At 47.7% G+C, this 24,443-nt stretch overlaps 1 protein-coding gene across 1 annotated transcript in view; it reads right to left on the minus strand.

The window, feature by feature from the left end:
• The window catches only part of LOC143766842 (uncharacterized), a 36,200-nt gene extending 16,293 nt beyond the window's left edge, over positions 1-19,907 (minus strand). The window contains exons 1-6 of the mRNA XM_077254827.1: positions 19,854-19,907; positions 6,650-6,799; positions 6,341-6,520; positions 6,135-6,258; positions 5,954-6,051; positions 4,018-4,108 (exon numbers count right to left, since the gene is read on the minus strand). Of these exons, the coding sequence (XP_077110942.1) occupies positions 4,018-4,108; positions 5,954-6,051; positions 6,135-6,258; positions 6,341-6,520; positions 6,650-6,799; positions 19,854-19,880 (670 nt within the window). The 5' untranslated portion in view covers positions 19,881-19,907. The remainder of the gene's footprint in view (positions 1-4,017; positions 4,109-5,953; positions 6,052-6,134; positions 6,259-6,340; positions 6,521-6,649; positions 6,800-19,853) is intronic.
• Positions 19,908-24,443: the final 4,536 nt, after the last annotated feature.

Consider the following 24,443-nt stretch of genomic DNA (forward strand, 5'->3'; position numbering starts at 1 on the left):
CCGCTCACACAGGGTTAATGCCAGCGGTAACGGACCGCGTTATGCAGTGGGTAATGCACTCCGTTACCGCTGCTATTAACCCTGTGTGTCCCCAACTTCTTTACTATTGATGCTGCCTATGCAGCATCAATAGTAAAAAGATGTAATGTTAAAAATAATAAAAACCTGCTATTCTCACCTTTCGTCGTCCGACGATGTGCTCGCACCTGCCGCCATCTTCCGTTCCCAGAGATGCATTGCGAAATTACCCAGAAGACTTAGCGTCTCGCGAGAAGATGGCGGCAGCCGCGCACGCATCGCCAGAGCTTTGGTGGATCCCGGCGGGTGAGTATATCACTATTTTTTTTTGTTTTGTTTTTTTTTAAATTTGTTTATTAATTTCAGAATAAATCATACAATACACACATTTGTACTTGTATATATAAATCATCCAAAAAAGAAACTGTGCAAAAAAAGACAATGTATAAAATTATTTTATTAAAGAATTATAACATATAAAAAAACTAATTTGATCAAATATGGCTGATATACATAAGCACAATGTAATAGTAAAACTTGATGCCAACCAATAAACATAAAAAACATTAATAAACCTCCACAATGATATGGTACATGCCAGTACTTTTCCCACTAAAGAAACCTCACAAAATTACACAAAAATAAAATAGTGCAAAAAAATTGCAAAAATATATTAATTAATTGTGCAAAAGGCAAGAAAAAAAATATATATATATAGAAATTTTTTTTTTTTTGCAAAAATCAAGGTGCAATGTGCTAAATAAAGTGCTAACTAGGCCTATATTGCACAAGCCTATATATTAAAATAAAATAAAAATAAATGCACAATCAATTGCAATACATCAAAGTGCAATGTGCTAAATAAAGTGCCCAAAAAAATGTGCCCAAAAAATTCAACCAGGCCTATATTGCACAACTAATTGCACATAAGCCCATAGAGATATAATGCCACTAAAAAAGTGCTGAGTGAAGCATTAAAGTGCAGGAAGTGCTGGACAACTAAAATCCATATAACATATAAACATACCAGGGAGGATATAATCAATAGATTCAATAAATAAGGTGCCTCATAATACCTACATGTGCACGATACCCTACGCGCGTTTCGGCGCCTGCCTTCTTCCGGGGGGGTGTATCATTTTTTATGTTTATTGGTTGGCATCAAATTTTACTATTACATTGTGCTTATGTATATCAGCTATATTTGATCAAATTAGTTTTTTTATATGTTATAATTCTTTAATAAAATAATTTTATACATTGTCTTTTTTTGCACAGTTTCTTTTTTGGATGATTTATGTTCATTTTAGTGCATGACACTTTATTTTACATATAAGTGGTTACATATCTGATTAAAACATTTGTACTCGTGTTCATTATTATCAATTATAACATGAAGTACAGATAATTGCAATGCATCGCCACCTCTAAAATATTGCAAGAATAACAAATGGCGCATGTCAATCACTAGTGCCTTATAAATCTCCTATTGTATAACATTAACTACATTAACTACTAATAGTGCGCCGCCAAAAAGAAAATTCCACAGAAATTTCACCCTTTAAGCAATGTCCCCGAAACCATAAACCCAGCTTCTTGCATAAATATTAAATTATTGTAGACTATAGAGTATGATAAGACGAGTTCCATCTACCCCAGATTTTTTCAAATTTGCCTGGACATCCTCTATTCTGATATAGTGTTCGTTCATACGGGATAATCGAGTTCACCAAATCAACCCAAGCTCTAAGAAATGGCCAAGAACCACCCATCCACCATAAGGCCAACACCTTCCGTGCCATAAAAAGTGTCTCTCGCAGAAAAATCCCAGCATAATGGTCCCAGGTTTCCGCATCCCACACCCCAAATAGGCAGGTCAGTGGCTCAAGTGGGACAGGGATCGACAATAAAGATGTTAATAATGTCGTCACCTCTTTCCAATAATGAAGAATAACAGGACACTTCCAAATCATATGAATGAAATCTGCATCACGTGAGTGACATCTCAAACAATCTGATGAGTGGAGGCGACCCATTTTAAAAAGACGAGTCGGGGTCAGATAGGATTGGTATATAATATATAACTGGGTCATCCTATTATTAATTGATGGGGAGACTTTAGATGGAGATTGCAGAATATCTTCCCATTCTTCTCCCAGTACATCAGGAAGAAGTCCCTCCCACTTCCCTTTAATAGAGTTTATAGTAGACCCCACTCCTATGGATAGCAGATAGGTATATAAAGAGGAAATAAGTCCTTCAGGACCTTGCGAATTGAGAATTCCTATTAAGGGCAAAGATGAAATAGCTCGACCTGTACCCATATTCCGCATGTGCGATTGGAAAGCTGATCTTAATTGTAGATAACGGAAGAATTGAGATCTCGGGATAACTATTTTTTATTTTAATTATTTTTTTTACAGGGATATGGTGCCCACACTGCTAAATACTGCGGGGGATGTGCTATATACTACATGGGCAGTGTTATATACTGCGTGGGCTGTGTTATATACTGCGTGGGCTGTGTTATATACTGCGGGTGATGTGCTATATACTACATGGGCAGTGTTATATACTGCGTGGGCTGTGTTATATACTGCGGGGGATGTGCTATATACTACATGGGCAGTGTTATATACTGCGTGGGCTGTGTTATATACTGCGTGGGCTGTGTTATATACTGCGGGTGATGTGCTATATACTACATGGGCAGTGTTATATACTGCGTGGGCTGTGTTATATACTGCGGGGGATGTGCTATATACTACATGGGCAGTGTTATATACTGCGTGGGCTGTGTTATATACTGCGTGGGCTGTGCTATATATTACATCGCCTGTGTTATATACTGCGTGGCTGCTATATACTGCGTGGGCTGTGTTATATAGTACGTGGGCTGTGTTATATACTGCGTGGCCTGTATTAATGCATCGCGTATTCTAGAATATGTATGTATGTATATAGCAACCACATAGTATATAGCACAGGCCACGTAGTACTTGTCTGCTATATACTACATGGCTCCTATATACTACGTGGCCTGTGCTATATACTATGTGGCTGTTATATACATACATACATACATACATATTCTAGAATACCCGATACGTTAGAATCGGGCCACCATCTAGTCAGTAATAAATGAGGAGCTAGTGGTGAAACCTCTCTGGGGTAATTAGAGCACGGGGCTCGGTGACTTCACAATCTAAACTATCGGAAGCTCCAATATTTTCTGTCAGATGAGTTTCAAGAAGAAATATTACACATTTAAAGAGAACTGTGTATAATAGTGCAGAGCGGAGATGTCTTAAAGGGAACCTGTCAGCAGGATTGTGCTCAGTGACTCCAGACACTGTCAGGTCGGTGCCGTTATACTGATTACACTGATACCTGGTGATGAAATCCGTCTTGTGGTTGTTGTTTAATCTGTATTTGTAGTTTTCAGTTAATGAGATTCTCGTCCTCTGGGGCGGAGCTGTGGGCGGGGGCTTTGTGGTGCTCTGGGGCGGGGCTTTATGTGGTGCTCTGATTACATATTCATCTGCATTGGCTTATGACAGGTCACAAATCCCTCACTACAGGGGCTGACAGCCCCTCTGACTTTGAATTGGAGACCCCGTGGCATGATGCGTGATCCCGATCGCTGCCATGGAGACCCGATGTCATGCGCAGTGATGATCGGGAAAGTCTCTCAGGTCAGTGTATAGAAGCGATCAGCCAGCACAAAATGATTGTCCCATAGTGGGACACAGTGTAAAACTAAGAATGAATAAAAAAAAATACTAGAGGGTAGATGGATCCTCCAGGTTGTAAGTTCTATAGAAAAGGGCTTTCAATTACCAAAGTCATTAGAACAGTTTTGGGTGGAGGAGAATGTTGTGGTCTAGAGGGAAAATGGTGATCATGGTAATACGGCCGGACTACACCACTGATAAAGCAGCCACAGCCGGAGACTGAGAAGAATCTGTGACTTCTCTGCATTTAGTGGTCACTACTCACCTGGGTAGTCATATGCAGGAATCTCCTCTTTACACCACTCATCCCCCCTCACATATGTCTCTGTAGTATTAATATGGGTCAGATCTTCACCCTGAAACAAATATTGTAAAAGTCACCGACAGAAGGAGAAGTCCCATCTATGATCAGCTCTAATCCTGCCATCTCCACCGTTATCATTACACAAGTATAAAACATATACCGTATATACTCGAGTATAAGCCGACCCGTGTATAAGCCGACCCCCCTAATTTTGCGACAAAAAACTGGGAAAACTTATTGACTCGAGTATAAGCCTAGGGTGGAAAATGCAGCAGGTACCGGTGAATTTCAAAATTAAAAATAGATACTCCATACCGTTCATTATGGCCCCATAGATGCTCCACATAAAGCTGTGCCATATATACAATGCTCTGCACCGTTGCCCCATAGATAGCTGTGCCATATATATAGTGCTCTGCACCGTTGCCCCATAGCTGTGCCATATATATAATGCTCTGCACCATTGCCCCATAGCTGTGCCATATATATAATGCTCTGCACCATTGCCCCATAGCTGTGCCATATATACAATGCTCTGCACCGTTGCCCCATAGCTGTGCCATATATATAATGCTCTGCACCATTGCCCCATAGCTGTGCCATATATATAGTGCTCTGCACCGTTGCCCCATAGCTGTGCCATATAGTGCTCTGCACCGTTGCCCCATAGCTGTGCCATATATATACTGCTCTGCACCGTTGCCCCATAGCTGTGCCATATAGTGCTCTGCACCATTGCCCCATAGCTGTGCCATATATAGAGTGCTCTGCACCGTTCATTATTGCCCCATAGCTGTGCCATATAGTGCTCTGCACCGTTGCCCCATAGCTGTGCCATATATATAATGCTCTGCACCGTTGCCCCATAGCTCTGCCATATATATACTGCTCTGCACCGTTGCCCCATAGCTGTGCCATATAGTGCTCTGCACCATTGCCCCATAGCTGTGCCATATATATAGTGCTCTGCACCGTTGCCCCATAGCTGTGCCATATAGTGCTCTGCACCGTTGCCCCATAGCTCTGCCATATATATACTGCTCTGCACCGTTGCCCCATAGCTGTGCCATATATGTACTGCTCTGCAGCATTGCCCCATAGCTGTGCCATATATATAGTGCTCTGCACCGTTCATTATTGCCCCATATCTGTGCCATATAGTGCTCTGCACCGTTGCCCCATAGATACTCCACATAAATCTGTGCCATTGCTGCTGCTGCAATAAAAAAAAAAAAACACATACTCACCTCTCTTGCTTGCAGCTCCTCAGCGTCCCGTCCCGGCGTCTCTCTGCACTGACTGATCAGGCAGAGGGCGGCGCGCACACTATATGCGTCATCGCGCCCTCTGACCTGCACAGTCAGTGCGGAGAGACGCCGGGAAGATGGGGCGGCGCCCGGCGTGTGGAACGAGGGAAGGTAAATATGACATACTTACCTGCTCCCGGCGTCCCGCTCCTTCCCCCGGACAGCTGGTCTTCGGTGCCGCAGCATCTTCCTCTATCAGCGGTCACCGTTACCGCTTCATTAGAGAAATTAATAGGCGGCTCCGCCCCTATGGTAGTGGAGTCCATATTCATTTCTCTAATGAGCGGTCCCACGTGACCGCTCAGGGGAAGAGCTGCGGTACCCGGAGACCGTGGGACGGGCAGGGGGAGCGACAGGAACGCCGGAACTAGGTGAGTATATGACAGTCCTCACCCGCCAACCCCACCACCGATCATGACTCGAGTATAAGCCGAGAGGGGCACTTTCAGCCCAAAAATTTGGGCTGAAAATCTCGGCTTATACTCGAGTATATACGGTAATACTGGTGGATAAAACAAGACTGAGCACAAGACCTTCACCGGCGTCTACACATCATAGGGGAGATCTCCTGACACCTTCTCTCCATCTACCTGATGATCCTGAGGAGCATTGGGATCTTCTTGGTTACAGTCCTGTGGAAGAAGAGGACGGGGACATCTCTCTGGTGTTGTCCTCTTACTGGATAGATCTGGAGGAAACACATACAGGGAGTGAATTCGTTCTTTACATACAGATAATTATAGGCTGTGTGTATTTAGTCCTGTCTATTACCTGGAGATGTGAGGGGCTGGGGAACCTCCATTATGACGTTCTTGTACAGATCTCTGCGTCCTTCTAAATACTCCCACTCCTCCATGGAGAAATAGACAGCGACATTCTGACACCTTATAGGAACCTGACACATACAATAATACCGTCATCCCCCGATCCCTTCATAGTGTTACTGTATAATGTCCCAGCATTCCCAGCAGTGTCACCTCTCCAGTCAGCAGCTCAATCATCTTGTAGAGGAGTTCTAGGATCTTCTGGTCATTGATGTCCTCATGTATCAGGAGGTGAGATGGAGGCCCCGTTATTGGGCTCAGGGGTCTTGCCCTTCCCTCAGACACAGGGACCTGACAGCGATCACTAGAGGTCTTCTTCACCACTGTGTAATCCTAGTAATGGAGAGACACATTAATAAATCTCACTACAGACATTTCAAGAGTCCTCACCTCTACAGTTCTGTCCATCTGTTATTCCCATAGATAAGAATGATGTAATGTGACGTCATCAGAATCTCTCACCTCTCCAGTAAGCCGGAAGAGGATCTCTAGGGTGAGGTGTAATATCCTCTCCGCCATCTTGTCTCTGTCCATATCCATCTTTGATGGGTAAATCAGGACAATTCTCTTTTGCAGAAGATCTTTACTGAGAGGATCCGATATTGTAGAGACCTGAATGAGAAGATGAGCCGATGTAACATCATAAGAATCCTGTGTAATAATACAATTACTGGAGATAATAAGGGAAACATATGAGACTTATTATTTTACAGTATTTCGTGTTCTTGACATCTACTAATTATTATTATTATTTATTGTTATAGCGCCATTTATTCCATGGCGCTTTACATGTGAGGAGGGGTATACATAATAAAAACAAGTACAATAATCTTAAACAATACAAGTCATAACTGGTACAGGAGGAGTGAGGACCCTGCCCGCGAAGGCTCACAATCTACAAGGGATGGGTGAGAATACAGTAGGTGAGCATAGAGCTGGTCATGCAGCGGTTTGGTCGATCGGTGGATACTGCAGGTTGTAGGCTTGTCGAAACAGGAGGGTTTTCAGGTTCTTTTTGAAGATTTCGATGGTAGGCGAGAGTCTGATGTGCTGTGGTAGAGGGTTCCAGAGCAGGGGTGATACGCAAGAGAAATCTTGTATACGATTGTGGGAAGAGGAGATAAGAGGGGAGTAGAGAAGGAGATCTTGTGAGGATCGGAGGTTGCGTGTAGGTAAGTACCGGGAGACGAGGTCACAGATGTATGGAGGAGACAGGTTGTGGATGGCTTTGTACGTCACGGTTAGGGTTTTGTACTGGAGTCTCTGGGCAATGGAGAGCCAGTGAAGGGATTGACAGAGGGGAGAGGCCGGGGAATAGCGGGGGGACAGGTGGATTAGTCGGGCAGCAGAGTTTAGAATAGATTGGAGGGATGCAAGAGTGTTAGAGGGGAGGCCACAGAGCAGGAGGTTGCAGTAGTAGTCAAGGCGAGAGATGATGAGGGCATGGACTAGGGTTTTTGCAGATTCTTGGTTGAGGAATGAACGGATTCGTGAAATATTTTTGAGTTGAAGTCGGCAGGAAGTGGAAAGGGGTTGGATATGTGGTTTGAAGGAGAGATCATCGTCAAGGATTACCCCGAGGCAGCGAGCTTGTGGGACTGGGGAGAGTGGGCAGCCATTTACTGTAATGGTTAGGTTCGTTGGGGGGGGGGGTCGCGTGAGCTGGGGGAAAGATGATGAATTCTGTTTTGTCCATGTTAAGTTTCAGAAATCTATCAAAGAAGAAGGATGAAATAGTGGACAGACATTGAGGGATTCTGGTTAGTAGGGAGGTGATATCTGGTCCAGAGATGTAGATCTGTGTGTCATCAGCATAGAGGTGATACTGAAAGCCATGAGATTCTATGAGCTGTCCCAGGCCAAAGGTGTAAATGGAGAAGAGCAGGGGCCCAAGGACTGAACCTTGCGGGACTCTGACAGATAGGGGGCGAGGTGAGGAGGTGGTGTGTGAGTGGGAGACGCTGAACGTCCGGTCTGTTAGGTATGATGAGATCCAGGATAGGGCCATATCTGTGATGCCAAGGGATGAGAGGGTCTGTAATAATAGGGAATGGTCCCCTGTGTCAAAGGCAGCCGACAGGTCGAGGAGGAGGAGGACAGAGTAGTGTCGCTTGCTCTTGGTGGTTAAGAGGTCGTTGGTGACCTTAGTTAGGGCAGTTTCAGTGGAATGGTGTGACTGGAAGCCAGATTGTAAGCGGTCAAAGAGGGAGCAAGAAGACAGATGGGAGGACAGTTCAAGGTAGACGTGTTGTTCCAGTAGTTTTGAGGCATAGGGGAGAAGTGATATAGGGCGATAGCTAGATACAGAGGATGGGTCAAGAGAGGGCTTTTTGAGGATAGGTGTGATGGAGGCATGTTTAAAGCTTGAGGTGAAAACACCAGTTGTTAGTGATAGGTTGAAGAGATGGGTTAGGGTTGGGATGACGACTGTGGTGAGGTTTGGGATGAGGTGGGATGGGAGCGGGTCAAGTGCACAGGTGGTGAGATGCGATCTTGAGAGCAGAGTGGAGAGTTGATCTTCTGTAATGGTGGAGAAGTTGGTTTTGGAGGTGGAGGGCTGGGAAGTCAGGAGGAAGGGCTCTGGGGGTTGTTGACCAAAACTGTCTCTGATGCTATCAATCTTCTGCTTGAAAAATGAGGCAAAGTCTTCAGCGGAGATAAGTGGGGAGGGAGGAGGTGCTGGGGGACGGAGGAGAGAATTGAAGGTGTTGAATAACTGTTTAGTGTTGTGAGATAGGGAGGATATGAGAGATGAGAAGTAGGTTTGTTTAGCTGTGGCGAGTGTGGTCTTGAAAGTAGTGAGGGACTGTTTGAATGCAATTAAGTGCTCGTTGGAGTGGGATCTTTTCCATCTGCGCTCAGCAGCCCTGGAAGCTCGCCTCAGTTCTTTGGTCAGGCTGGTGTGCCAGGGCTGTCTGTTGATTTTGCGAGCTTTGGTATGTGTAAGTGGGGCAGTAGATTCCAAAGCTACAGCTATTGTGGTGTTATATAGAGCGGCAGCGTCATCCGCATTGTGTATGGAACTTATGTCTGTGAGAGGGAGGAGGGATTCAGAGAATGAATGTAGGTCAAGATATTTAAGATTTCTGCGAGGGTGTGAAAGTTTGTGGGGTGGGGATTGTAGACATGGAGTGGAGAGAGATGAGAATGTGAGAAGGTTGTGGTCAGAGAGTGGAAGAGGTGAGTTAGAGAGGTTAGATAGGGAGCAGAGGCGGGTGAAGATGAGGTCCAGTGTGTGACCATCTTTGTGAGTGGCTGCAGAAGACCACTGAGTGAGGCCAAAGGAGGAAGTGAGAGATAGAAGTTTAGTGGCAGCTGAGAGGGAAGTGTCAATGGAGATGTTGAAATCGCCCATGATGATAGTGGGGATGTCCGCAGAAAGGAAATGAAGTAGCCAGGTGGTGAAGTGGTCAAAGAAGGTGGTGGCTGGCCCTGGGGGGCGGTAAATGGCAGCCAGTTGGAGGTGGAGTAGATGCGCACAGAGTGCACCTCAAAGGAAGGGAGGGTAACAGAGGGTGGCAGTGGGATTGGGGTGAAGGAGCAGTTATCTGACAGGAGAAAACCAACTCCTCCGCCATGCTTGCTGCTGGGGCGGAGTGTGTGAGAAAGGTGGAAGCCACCGTAAGAGAGTGCAGCAGGGGAGGCTGTGTCAGAAGGGGTGAGCCAGGTTTCGATGATGGCGAGGAAGGAAAGTTTGGTAGTAACAAAAAGATCATGGATGTAGGAAAGCTTGTTACAGACAGAGCGAGCGTTCCACAGAGCTCCTGTTAGTGGGACAGGGGAAGCGGTGGCTGGGCGAATGGGTATAAGGTTAGAGAGGTTACGGAAGTTTGTGATGGAGCGTGGATGGGAGGTAGAAATGACTGTGGGAATATGGTGAGGAGGACCAGGATTTGGAGAGATATCACCAGCAGTGAGAAGGAGCAGAGAAAGTGTTAGCAGGTGGGAGCAGGAGAGGGCATGAGGGGGCTGCCTGTGCTTTAAATAAAACCTATATATTTAAGCCACAGACAGCAAGCAGTTTCTTCCTCGGAGTCGGCAGCTGAATACGTTTCTCATAGACTCATCTTCCATAACGCTAATTCTCATCTCATTTACCGACACTGGAATCGGCATTAGCAATACTGCAGGAGATATTCATTACATGAGAAATAACTACTTCATGATGAGGACGACATCTTCATCTTCTACTACGGCTCTAGAAACATATATGGCCAGAGTCGGTCACTGACTCTGCAGCACCCCAGATGACTGGTTGCTGCAGTGATGTTACTTTTCCTTCAGGGAAGGTGATGTCATGCTCAGAGGCAAAGGAGTTCTCTTCACCAGGTAATGAACTTGCATGCAACATATTCCAAATCCAGGCCAGGAGGGGGAGCTCAAGACCCAGATTCAGGGGAGCTCCCCTCAGCTATATGTTTCCTGACCTGGAGGAGGAGTGAGGCAGTTAGTCACAGGACAGTGAAAGAGAAACACTGTAGTGGAAGGACGTCTGGAGCAGATGTGAGAGGCCTGGAAGCCAGGAGGGAGCTGCATCCTCTGGGAAGTAGTAACCTGTTGGGTTGCATGTGGAGCAGCCAGAAGGGAAAGAGCACAGGAGAGGAACAGGGCTCAGCAGGGGAACAGTGGAAGGACACCCTCAGCCAGCGCAGCAGCCAGGAACCGGGAGCCCGAGGCTTTCGTGGACTCTACGACACTGAGCAGAACCGAAGGGCAGGACACTACACTTTACCTGCCTGCATCACACCTGAGACGCAGCAGCACCTGAGGAGCCCGGTGCATCTAAGAGTCCCTGTAAAAAGGCTCAAGCTGCCCGTCGTGCAGGTACCTGTCACAGGACAGGAGGAAACTGCAGGACCTTGTAGGAAGCTTAAAGCAGTAGGGACCTCACCTAGAAAGGAGCTAATAGGAAAGGCTCATGGACCTCTACTGGGACAAGAGAAGTCTGACTTGTCTCTGAGCCGGCCGGACCACCATCATCCGTGCCTGGTACCCTGGACTGTGGTCTGCCAACTACGAGTAAACCAGGTAAAGACTCATTACTTGTCTCCTCCATTTTATTCACTGGCTACACCATCTACGCCACACTCCATAGGACCCCGCTTCACCTGTGGGAAGTATATCATCTGGGCTGCTGCAACATCCCCCAGGGGACCCCTCTAATGCAGCGTCAGTCCCCCTATTGACCGAACTCCACAAGTGGAATCACGACAAACCTTGAACATTAACCCCCTTTAATGTTGATGCCCAGGGCCACGGACTGGGTCACATCCACCGTGACATCCCTTTTGCAACTGGACCCGGTACCAAGTACCCCACTGCCCTGTGGGCGCATCAACTACATCCCTGCCGGCCGTCTATATGAAGGTTTCCCGTCTTCCCCGCACTGTAATCTCCTATCACGTTAGATCTTAGGTTGATTCACACACAGAAGTTTGTTTATAGGCTAGGAAGGGGGTAATATCCATGAAGCTTCCCAGGCTATTATTATCAGCTCACAACTGTATACTTAGCGGCTATTAAAATGAGGGACCCCAAAAAAAGTGATATAGGGTCCCCCTATATTTAATAACCAGCAAAGGCTATGCAGACAGCTGTGGGTTGATATTAATAGCCTAGGAAGACGCCATGGATACTGCCCCCCAGGCTAAAAACATCAGCTCTCAGCCACCCCATAAAAGGCACATCTCTTAGGCTACGTTCACATTTGCGGTCAGCGCCGCAGCGTCGGGCGCCGCAGCGGCGCCGCATGCGTCATGCGCCCCTATATTTAACATGGGGGCGCATGGACATGCGTTGTGCTGCGTTTTGCGCCGCATGGCCGCAAGCGTTGGACGCAAGAAACGCATCAAGTTGCATTTTTTTTGCGTCCAACTTTCGGCCAAAAAGGACGCATGCGGCGCAAAACGCAGCGTTTTAGCGTGCGTTTTGCCGCGGTTTTGTTTGCGTTGTGCGCTGCGGCGCCGACGCTGCGGCGCACAACGCAAATGTGAACGTAGCCTTAAATGCACCAATTCTGGCACTTAGCCTCTCTCTTCCCACTTGCTCTTTAGCGGTGGCAAGTGGGGTAATAGTTGGGGGGGTTAGTGTCACCTTTGTATTGTCTGGTGACATCAAGCCCCGAGGTTAGTAATGGAGAGGCATCAATAAGACGCCCCCATTACTAACCCCATAGTCACATTGTAAAAAAACACAGACACCCAGAAAAAAGTTCTTTAATTGAAAGATTGACACAGACTCCTTTAATAATGTCAATTAAACCATACTTACGACCTCGCCTAATTCCACCGAAGCCCTCAATCTCCTGTAATAAACCAAAAATAATAAAACAACAATATCCCTCACCTCTCCATCATTCTGCCCCATGCAGTAATTCATGTCTGGGGGAGAAATAGTTTCCAACCTGGACGGTGCCAAGATGTGACCGTACAGGCTGAGAACCACTGGTGAATGAGCTGCTGTGAGTGCAGCCTCAGTGTCTACCGGTGACATCACTGATGCTCCGTTCCCCGCCAGGCTGAACTGCAGTGACCTCGGTGAGAAACCCCGCTAGCACCGTGAGAAAGTCACATGGTGCAGAGGTGAGTTCACCGGGAGAATTATTAAAAAAATATAGTGTGGGGACCACTCTATTCTTGATAACCAGCCTTGCTGAAGCTGACAGTTGAGGGTTGCAGCCCCCAGCTGTGAGTTTTGCCTGGCTTGTTATCAAAAATAGGGCGAACCCATGCAGATTTTTTTTTAATTATGTATTTACCTCACAGTAGCAGCTGATAAATACTCCTATCATCCCCTCCTGCTCTCACTGTTATTAGCAGGTGTTGGATGATAGGAGCAGTTGTCCCATCAGCTGACACCAGTGACCGGAGGTAACCTGTATACCTCCGATCACAGCTGAGCGCTCCCGCTGTCTTTTGACAGTGGGGGAACTGCGGCACTCTGACCAGCGGGGATGGTTTGACCGCCATTCAGAAGCGGTGTTTGCCGCGCTGTCATGCATATGACAGAGTATCAAACACTGTATTGTCGGGCCCTCCATTCAAGTGAATGAGGTTTGGGTCCACTGCTCAATGACAGGCTGTATGGATGCATCATGCATCTTGCCATCTAGAGGTAGCAGAGCCGAGTATGAGGTCACATCCTGCTGTCCTTGACTTTTCTGCAGCAAATACGCTGCAAAAAAAGGTTAACCTTCGTATTTGCAGCATTTTTTTACCATCCATCCAAGTCAATGGGTGAAAAACACTGCAAAATCGCTGAAAGAAGTGACATGCTCTATGTCAAAAAAGCGCAGCAAAAACGCCCAGTGTGAACATACCCGTGACAGCAGGAGCAGATGATGGGGAGTATTCATAAGCTGCTCTTGCGCTGTAAATTAATAATAAAAAAAAGGCATGGGTTCCCCCCTATTTTTGATAATCAGCCAGGCAAATCTCACAGCTAGGGGGCTGCAACCCTCAGCTGTCAGCTTCAGCAAGGTTGGTTATCAAGAGTAAAAGGGTCCCCCAGCTTTTTTTAATTATTTAAATAAATAATTTAAAAAAATGGCATGGGGTCCACCCCATTTTGTGACAACCAGCCTTTCTAAAGCTGATAGCTGGGGGCTGGTATTCTCAGGCTGGTAAGGGGCCATGGATATTGACCCCCTCAGCCTAAAAATAGCCGCCCGCAGCTGCCCAGAAAAGGCACATCTATTAGATGCACCAATCCTGGTGCTTTGCCCGGCTCTTCCCACTTGCCCTGTAGTGGTGGCAAGTGGGGTTCAAATTTGTGTAGTTGATGTCACCTTTGTATTGTCAGGTGACATCAAGCCCATGGCTTAGTAATGGAGAGTAAGACACCTATTCATTACTAATCCTATAGTTATACGGTAAATAAAGACACAGCAAGAATAAAGTGAATTGAAAAAATGACACAGACTCCTTTAATAATCTCAATTAAACAATACTTATGACCTTGCCTAATTCCACCAAAGCCCTCAATCTCCTGTACTAAAACTAAAATAAAAAAACAACAATATACCATACCTGTCTGTCGTTCTGTCCCACGCCGTAATCCATGTCTGGGGGAGAAATAGGTTTCAACCTGGACAGTGCCAAGATGTGACCGTCCAGGCTGAGAACCACTGGTGAATGAGCTGCTGGGAACGCAGAGTCAGTGACGTCACTGAGGCTGCGTTCCCAGCCGGGCTGAACTGCGGTGACCTCAGTGAGATCCCTGCTAGCACCATGAGAAAGTTGCACAGTGCAGAGGCGAGTTGAAATTCAGTGCAGTGAAATTCTCCCAGTGAACTCGCCTCTGCACTGTGCTACTTCCTCATGGTGCTAGCGGGGATCTCACAGAGCCAACACCATTTTTTTCAGAAAAATTATCTTTTATTAATAAATACATATATAGTAAGCTGCACACACTGTACTAATGTATTTGTCACTGACTTCTATATATCTACCTATTCTATTTACTGTATGTAATCCATGTCTTCTATCCTGTCGGCTCCTGTAGTGATTTTACACTACGACGGCTTCAGAATTACTGGCTTTTCTTCTATCTGTCTATCTATGTAATATATATACACTGTGTCACTGATATCTATAAAAAAAAACTTCCTTCTCACCCCCAATGGGGGTGGTATTTGTTGTTCTTTCTCATTCTCGGGTCCTCTACCAGAGACCTGGGTTCTGTGCAGAACCTTAGTTGTTCCCAGCATTGTGCTTTTCTTGACAGAGACTTCAGATGTTGCTCCTGGGATCTGTTATAGCCATTTTTCCCACTTAGGGGTTACTGCTCCAAGAGCTCCACTCACCACTGGAATCACTGTTGCCTTCACCTTCCACATCTTCTCCAGTTCTCTTTGAGGCCCTGGTATTTCTCCAACTTCTCATATTCCTTCTTTCTGATGTTGCTATCACTTGGCACTGCCACATCTTTTATCACTGCTGTCTTCTGATCCTTGTCTACTATCACAATGTCTGGTTGGTTAGCCAGATAATTTTTTAGTGTGTGGCTTGTTCTGTTGTCCCCTCACCCCGACGCGCGTTTCGATGCCAGCTTCGTCCGGGGGCGTGTCAAGGTGAGGAGCAGCTGTGTTTTTATACAAGCGCCAACCTATCAGCAGAAGCCTGGCGCCGGTCAGGTGATACGGCGCATTGTGTGTCCTCCCCGCCTCCTATGTCCTCCCTCCTAGCAACGCTCAATGACACGCACGCTTCTTTGCATGTCAGTGTCAGTGTAAGAGCGCCACCTGGAAGTGACGGAGTCCAGGATGGCAGCGCATGCGCACTACCGAACAGCACCACAGGCACCGCTGATGTCCAAAGCAAAGCCCGGGGGCCGGTCAGGTGATACGGCGCATTGCGCGTCCTCCCTGCCTCCTAAGTCCTCCTTCCTAGCAACGCTCAATGGCAGGCATGCTGATTTGTGTGTGAGTGTCAATATAAGAGCGCAGCCTGGATGTGACGAGTCCGGGATGGCTGCGCATGCGCTCCACCCAGCAGCACCATAAAGGGAGGCTGCTTTATATATACATTGATGTTATATAGAGGGTTATTGTGTTTATTATAGTAATGATGAGAATTGTCCTTTATATTTTAGTCTGATTTACTTAATTCCACACCTTTCTATTCAGACAGCGACTGGGCTTGTGGTGCCGCTGGGTGGAGCGCATGCGCAGCCATCCCGGACTCCATCACTTCCAGGCTGCGCTCTTATATTGACACTAACACAAATCAGCGTGCGTGCCATTGAGCGTTGCTAGGAAGGAGGACTCAGGAGGCGGGGAGGAAGCGCAATGCGCCGTATCACCTGACCGGCACCGGGCTTTGCTTTGGACATCAGCGGTGCCTGTGGTGCCGTCTGGTGGTGCGCATGCGCTGCCATCCCATACTCCATCCCTTCCAGGCTGCGCTCTTACATTGACACGCAAAGAAGCGTGCGTGTCATTGAGCGTTGCTAGGAAGGAGGACTCAGGAGGCGGGGAGGATGCGCAATGCGCCGTATCACCTGACCGGCACCGGGCTTTGCTTTGGACATCAGCGGTGCATGTGGTGCTATTCAGTGGTGCACATGCGCTGTCATCCCGGACTCCATCACTTCCAGGCTGCGCTCTTACACTGACACGCAAAGAAGCGTGCGTGTCATTGAGCGTTGCTAGGAGGGAGCACATATGAGGCGGGGAGGACGCGCAATGCGCCGTATCACCTGACCGGCACCAGGCTTCTGCTGATAGGCTGACGCTTGTATAAAAACACGGCTGCCCCTCACCTTGACACGCCCCCGGAAGAAGCTGGCAGCGAAACACACGTCGGGGTGAGGGGGCGCCAGAACAAGCCACACACTAGGTAATTATCAACCTTTGTTTCCCATTGTATTATTTGAAATAACCACCAAATATCAGGGGAAGGTTATTTGCATTTATTTTTTATGGAGACCATGTGGTGATTGGTAAAGACAGGTCTCCTTTTTTCCTGTTGGTTAACCATGACACAGGATTATTGATGCTAATACAATCCTGCTTTTGGAGATATTGAGTTTGGTTGGAATATAGAGGTGTGGAAATTACAAATATTCATAAACTGGTTGATAATAAGGGAATTGTTTGTATTAATGTGTTGAATATGTCTGGGGAATTTTTCTATTGAATAATTCTGGCGTCTCCTAGACAGCATTTTGCTTTTACTGTTTATTATCCTTTTTGGTTTGAATAAAAATAATTATTTTAATATATTGTGTGGGATCTCTTCTTTTCCCTAACATGTAATGATGTGGGATTTTGTGGTTGTAGAAGTTTCCATGTTGTTGTAAGGCAGGTTATTGGGCGGTAGATGGATGGAACTGTTCCTTTGTGAGGATCCTTCATGATCAGCACTGTTCTTCCTTGTGTTAGCCAAGCTGGGTGGTGGCCTGCTTCTAGCAGTTGGTTCATCTGCATTGCCGTTAATTCATGTACCATGTACCGCTGTGAATTTCTTTAGCCAGTAGGTGAGGATCATGTCTGGGCCAGGTGCTGTCCAGCTCTTCATGTCCTTGACCCGCTGTTGGATGTCTGCTACTGTAATGGTGACTGCTTCCTGCTCTAGGTGGTTGCTGTGTTTCATTCTCAGATATTGCAGCCACATTGCACTGGTGTTGTGTTTTTTACACTTTGGATGGTTCTTTGGAGAACAGGGCATTTATCTTCTTGGCCTCAGCTTCTCTAATGTATCTCCTTAGTCTTGCAGTGAGCCTTTGTTTAGCCGTCTATTCAGTTGAGGTCAGGCCTTTGTAGTTATCCAGCTTGGTATTATTATTGATCTTTACACACTTCTGTATTTTTGATAGTTGGCTGACTTCCTTTCGTGGCACCTTGATCTTTGTCTAGTCTTCTTTTCCAAGGGGAGCACATACTTATGTTTTTCTTGCTGGTTGGATAGCCAAGCATTTCCATGATTGCTGAGACAGTAGCATAGATCAGATTATTAGTTTGAGTTATGGTGGTGGTAGGTATTGATGCAAGTGCTCTATGGGCATCCTCTAGCATACTGTCTGGTGGTGTTTCTTTGCTGAGCCTTGGCACTCGATTTCTGGTATTGATGGTATTTAGTTTATCTAAGATCTTCTGTTTCAGACCAGCTGCAGTGCACTCTAATGGAAGGGTTGGATCAGGATCTTCTGGGGGTTGCACATGTTGTTCTTCCAGGTGTTCATGTGGGGTGGATCTGCAGTGCAGTTGATCCATCTCAAGTTGTGATAATAGCTTTCTCTTTATGATATTGAAACGTTGGGTGACTAGTTGTTTCTCAGTTAGTGGACATGCAGGTCTTGTGTCCATCCAGAGTGTCTTCATATGCATCATATATCCTTTCCCATTTGGTCTGCTGTTATAGTAGCATTTCATCAGATCCAGGTTCTCTTGACTTGTCCATGTATGGTTTGGTCCAGTAGTCCATTTATCATCAGATTGTCCTGGTTCCTCGACATCTGATGCAGACCTTGTTAATCCAGGCAACATCTGAGCCGGCATGACTCTCTTTGTTCGTGACTCTCTCATGTTTATTGAGGTAGGCACCATAGTGTTATGGACCACTACTGGTATATTATGTCCAACAGGGCAGAGCCAGGATTTGAATCCCAGTCTCCACATTGGTGGCTGTGATTTTATTAAATGTGGCACATGTATTGCCGGCTTCTATTATATCTTTTACCGAATGTTACCGACTTTTTCCGATCTTAAGAAAAATGCTCGTGTTACCGATCATGAATCCCAATATACCATATTTCTACCGAATTTATGTTTGGCGTTCATTTGCCGAACATATTCGCTCATCTCTAATTATGGCCACCACAACCTGCTACACAAAATAATAACCCCCACTCAGTATGGAGGCATTTACAGTCCACCACAACCCCAGTATAATGGCCCCTACCAGCCACACATTCAGTATGAGAGTCCCAACAGCTCTTCTCTTAATATGATGCCCCCACAATTCCTGATATTTGAAAAAAAAAAAAAACACACTGCTCAGCCAACCCGGTTCCTGAGGTGCGCTGCTCTGGTCTGTGCGGTGTGAGTACTGAGGCTCCGTACTACAGGTGTGATGTAGTGACGTCATTGTGCCTGCAGAGCACGGAGTCTCAGACTCAGAAGTGAAGGCTGAATGGTGGATCAGGAGCTTTCCACTCCCTGATTCACTAATCTATTCATCGGTATCACCATCATGGGAATGTGGATATCACTGAAATTGTGATGATGGGAAGGAGAGGGTGACCAATACCACACCCCACCGAGCCCTGTCAATTCATAGGCATCATAGCAACCGAGTGGGCTACCTTTATGGACGATACACTCCTGCCTATCCAACTATCGTATGGTAAATATCTCATAGATCCTGGGTTCATTAGTTTCTGCACCAAGAATGAGACTAAGCGAGTATTTTATTAATTGTCGGTGGTCGGAGGTAGTCAGTGAGGTGGATGGTGCCATATTGTGCTTGTAGGGGGCAGTACTGTGGAAACATTAGAAAGTGGGGGGGATGGCAGTACTGTGGGAACATTATACTGTGTGTGAGGGGGATGCCAGTCCTGTGGAAACATTATCCTGTGTCTGTGGGAAGCCACTAATGTGGGAACAAAATACTGTATGAGGTGGGATGGTACTGTGGGAACATTATACTGTGTATGGTGGGATGGCGGTACTATGAGAACATTATACTGTGTGTGGGGGTATGGCGGTACTATGAGAACATTATACTGTGTGTGGGGGTATGGCGGTACTATGAGAACATTATACTGTGTGTGGGGGTATGGCGGTACTATGAGAACATTATACTGTGTGTGGGGGTATGGCGGTAGTGTGAAAATACCTTTTTTATGAGAGATGCCAGTACTGTGGAAACATTATACTGTGTGAGCGCCATCATATATATTACATAAGGGGTGTAAAAAGGAGAGTCATAAAAAAGCCTCCTCAGGGCTGTGCTGCATTTGTACAGACTGCTATCTGCCGTCCAGACGGGACCATGTGACACCAATGGGAAGAGGGAGGGTTTCCGGAGGGAAGAGTCTAGAGGGTGCACCTGGTCAGGAGACGTTGATGACGCAGTTACTGATATTATAAAGGCCAGAGCCCCAAAGGCAGAACAGATTTGGCGCCAAGCAAAGGAAAGGGGTGCGGGGAAGAATCTCCACATACCTCCACCTGCAGAGCCGCACTCCACATATATGGCTGCTCTGTGTGCACAGGACCTGTGATGAGGTCACAGGAGGGAGGAGTCAGGGGTCATGTGATCCGCAGTGAAGACGCTACATGGAGACTTCTCCTCAGTCAGTGACATTCCCGCCATTATTCGCCCTCACTACTGGCACAATCACCTCGCGCCGCCTTTTCTACACAATGTTCTGTGTGGAATGTAACGTGTGATTTCTCTGGAGACAAATAGACCCCACACATGAGGGGATTATCACCGGTTACCGGACGTCTAGTATATGGCGGCATATGATTGTGCTATCGCCTCCACACCAGGAGCTAAAATGCCGAAATCTCGCTTATTTAACCCCTTCCAGTGTCCGGCTAAGGGTCATATACGGCCATGCTCCTCTCCAGTCGCTGTGGGATTTGGTAATAGGATGGAGGGCGGCGTCCATGCTTGGACTTCAGAGAGAGTAATAAAATCACAGCTCACCTTCCCTATCCTTCACCCCTTACACCTGACCTATTTAGCCAATTACCTGGAGATAAATGGTTTTACAGACTTAACGTGAGAGGGGTGGAGCGCCCCCACTGCCGCAGGGCTGAGGGGTACCCGGTACCGGGCCTCTGAGTCTCTGCTCTGGGGTTGTCATGGTGGCTAGACCCGGCCCGTGACCCTGCTGAGGGGCGTCCAATAAAAGGTGTGGACGGTGGTGTCCGGCGCAGGTCGCGGTAAATAACGAGGACACCAGGCTGCAGTCTCTTTACCTCTTTACTGAAGGCTTCGAGGTAGCCAATCCAGAGCACTGTTAACAGGGCTGTCTGAGACGGCCGGTCTGATGGCACATCCGGAGTTCCCTTAACAGGTGGGAATCAGTGTCTACTTCCTAGCGCCTGTGTGTTGTAGTCCTTCCCTGCTGAGCACCCCGGGATAGTCCTCACAACTGCTGTGTCTGTCTCTGATTTCGTTCTCTCCGTCCCCCAGATGATATGGCTAGGATGCACCCGTATGACGGGGTAGGCCTGGAGTTCTTCCGGGACCCTAGAGTTGCCCCTCTCCCACAGCTGCCTCCGTTGTCTGCTTAGGTGTTTAAGTGAGACAGCCAACCTATAATTGGCTGTCCGGCCGTAGTTTGAAGTAATGCTTGTAGTCTCTTACTTGCTTGGCGTTCCGGCCACCGACTGTTTGCGCCTCAGAAGGATGTTGCCTCGATCTTACAGCACGACTCCTTCTGGTCCTACCGCCCCTCTGCTGTATTCCCGTTGCTCACTTGTTTGTCCTTCTCTGAGGAGTCTGCCAGGATCCCATCCCTGACAGGTCCTCTCTCTAGCTCTTCACAGTTACTTCTCCCTGTCTTCCTGTCCAACCCCCAGTTTTACCAGAGTGTGAGGAGTGGCCTACTAGATAGAACCACCTCCCCTGGTGGCCGGAGTGTGAAGTGTAGTGTGTGATACCTGGTCAGGTGAACTCCTTTAGTGCAATCAGACGCAACATCACTCTCCCTTAGCGGCAGAGCGACGTTACTGCAACGACCAGGACTCTGGGGTGCTGCACTCCCCCCCGGTTAAATCCAGTACTCCCGGACTGGGAAAATAAGAACAACAATACATGTTAACAGAAAACACACAGAATTTTGAAATAAACAATTAAACATAACAGTGCTTCCCTTTATGGGAGGTGAGGACTCTTGAACTTTGCGAAAGTTAGGTCATGCACAGTTTATGACTCTCAGTTCAGTGGTTGAAACAGCGGGGACCCCGGGTAAACAAAGGGGCCCCCTTTTAGAAGTTTTTGGAGCAATTCACTGTCCAATACTCCATTGTCCATTTTAAAACCTGTAACAAAAGATATGCACACAAACATTTTCAACTAAATAGCAGCCCTCATTAATACTTCCAAGTTTTGTAGCGGAGGGGAGTTTGATTCTGGGTGCTGCGTGTAGACCTTCGCAGCGCAGGGGTTGCTATTGGCCTAACAGGGCCCGCTATGCTTGCTACCGCTGGTGTAGTGCACTGTCTTCTAGCTACGCTTCTAGTGAGTCTGGGTAGCACTGGCAAGCTGGAGCTCTCAGAGCTGCTGTTACCAACAGTGGGTACGGCAGGTTCGCCAATAGCAGAGGGAGGACTTGCCAGTTCCACGGTTGGCATGGCATCCTCGGGCGGGATCTGCTGAGTTTGCAGGCTTGGCTGTTCTGGCACAACCGGTAGTTCTAGTGGGTTCGGTTGATAGAACGTTAGGACAGGTACTACGATGGCCTGATTTATCTGAGTCCAGCACTGGGGAAAATCGCCAAGAACAGTGTGTATCATCTTCTCTTCTGCAGGTGGTGAGGTTCTTGGATCTGGTTCCCTCTCTTTCAGCTTATCAGGGCATACCTTAAGGTGGTCTCTGGACATGACCGTTGAGGTTTCTCCCCCATCCTTGCTGATGAGACAGACCTTAGTATTGTCGAAATCGGACGGCAGGATGGTATACGGTTCCGCTTCCCATTTGTCGTCAAGCTTGTGTAGCCTTCTCTTCTGCTTGAGTACTTGCTCACCAGGTGGCAAGGGAATTGCAGGGGCATGCTGGTTGTAGTCCCTTTCCTGTTTTTGCCTGGCCTGAGCGAGGCTTCTTTCCACACACTCCTGTACCTTGCGGTACCTTTGCTGCCTCTCTGTATCCCAATCGGCATCCGGCGAGGTATCTTCGGGGGTTAGGACCCCCATGTCCAGATCAACGGGTAACTTGCTAGACCTTCCTCGCATCAGGTACGCTGGAGTGCAGTTGGTGGAATTTACTGGGATGTGATTGTATATGTCCACCAAGTCAGGCAACTTTGTTGGCCACAGGTTCCGTTCCTTTACGGGCAAGGTCTTTAGTAAGTCGATCACCACTTGGTTCATCTTTTCGCACATCCCATTGGTTTGAGGATGGTACGGTGTGGTTCTGATCTTCTTGCACCCGTACAGTTGGCAGAACTCTTGGAACACTTCCGCTTCGAATGCTGGTCCCTGATCGGTCAGTACCTTCTCCGGGTAGCCATGGGGCCTACAAAAGTACTGCTGGAAGGCCTTGGCGGCCGTCCTGGCCGTTAGATCCTTGACAGGCACAACCACCAAAAATCTGGAGTAGTGATCTACGATGGTAAGAGCGTAGACATAGTCTGACCGGCTAGGTGTCAGCTTCACGTGATCCAGCGAGACCAGTTCGAGTGGCCGTTTGGTGATGATAGGCTGCAAGGAAACCTGTTGCCTGCCACGGTCCTTCCTGCGTAGGCTACATGGACCGCACTCTCGACACCACTTCTCAATGGCTCTCTTCATGCCAATCCAATAGAACCTCGGAGTAGCCTCTCCAGCTTCTTCCATCCGAAGTGTCCGGCTCCATCGTGGTAGGCTCCCAGAACCATGGGCGCATCTCGCCTTGGCACCACTATCTGCCATACCAATTCGTGAGTACGTGGGTCGATGCTCCTCCGGCACAGCTTGCCATCATGGATAAACAGTTTGTTTCTCCCCTTCCACAGCTGTTGGGTCTCCTGTGGATCATCTGGGCCAGGATGCAACCCTACCTGCGTCAAGAGCTCTTTAACCTGACGGACCGTGGGGTCACCATCCTGGGTCTCCGCCCATCCGTGATGGGGCAGGGGATTCAGCGTGGCATCCTGTTTGTTCTTGTGCCTGTTCTTCACATGATGGGAGTTCTGAGCGGCTTTGGGGCGATGGAATGCAGGCAGCTCTACTTCTTCAAGTGCCTCCGGGTCCTCCCCCGTTTCTGGCAAATTGGGCATTCGGGACAAGGCATCGGCATTCGCATTCTTGTGTCCTGCCCGGTACTTGATGGTGAAGTCGTAGTTGGACAGCCGGGCCATCCACCGCTGTTCCAAGGCCCCGAGTTTGGCGGTATCCAAGTGCGTCAGCGGATTGTTATCCGTGAAGACGGTGAATTTCGCCGAGGCCAGGTAGTGTTTGAACCTCTCTGTCACTGCCCAGACGATGGCTAGGAATTCCAGCTTAAAGGAACTGTAGTTGTCAGGGCTCCTCTCCGTGGGACGAAGCTTCCTGCTGGCATACGCGATTACCCTCTCCTTGCCTTTCTGGACCTGGGACAGCACGGCCCCCAATCCTACGTTGCTGGCATCCGTATACAGCACAAACGGTTGGTCGTATTCAGGGTAGGCCAGTACCTCTTCTACCGTCAGTGCTGACTTCAAGCAAGTGAAGGATCCTTCCAGCCCCTCGTTCCAATCAAATGGGGTGTTCCTCCCCTTGGTCTTCTTTGATTGGCCCACCAACTGGTCTTGCAAGGGCGCGGCCTTCTTGGTGAAGTCCTTAATGAACCTCTGGTAATAGCCTACCAGCCCGAGGAACTGCCGGACTTCGTGGAGGTTGCTGGGCTTCGGCCAGTCCTGGATCACCGTGACCTTGTCGGGGTCTGGGGCCACTCCTTCAGCGCTCACCACATGGCCCAGGTACTGCACCTTGGGTTTCAGCAGATCACATTTGGACGGTGTCATGCTCGTGCCCAGACTGGTTGGCGTGGGCGTGCGGAGGTGTGTGGCCCCACTGTGCCACAGACCAAACCTCCCTGGAAGGGGCGTAACTAAGTAG

The sequence above is a fragment of the Ranitomeya variabilis genome, chromosome 4 (assembly GCF_051348905.1).
Source record: "Ranitomeya variabilis isolate aRanVar5 chromosome 4, aRanVar5.hap1, whole genome shotgun sequence".
NCBI classification, from domain to species: Eukaryota; Metazoa; Chordata; class Amphibia; order Anura; family Dendrobatidae; genus Ranitomeya; species Ranitomeya variabilis.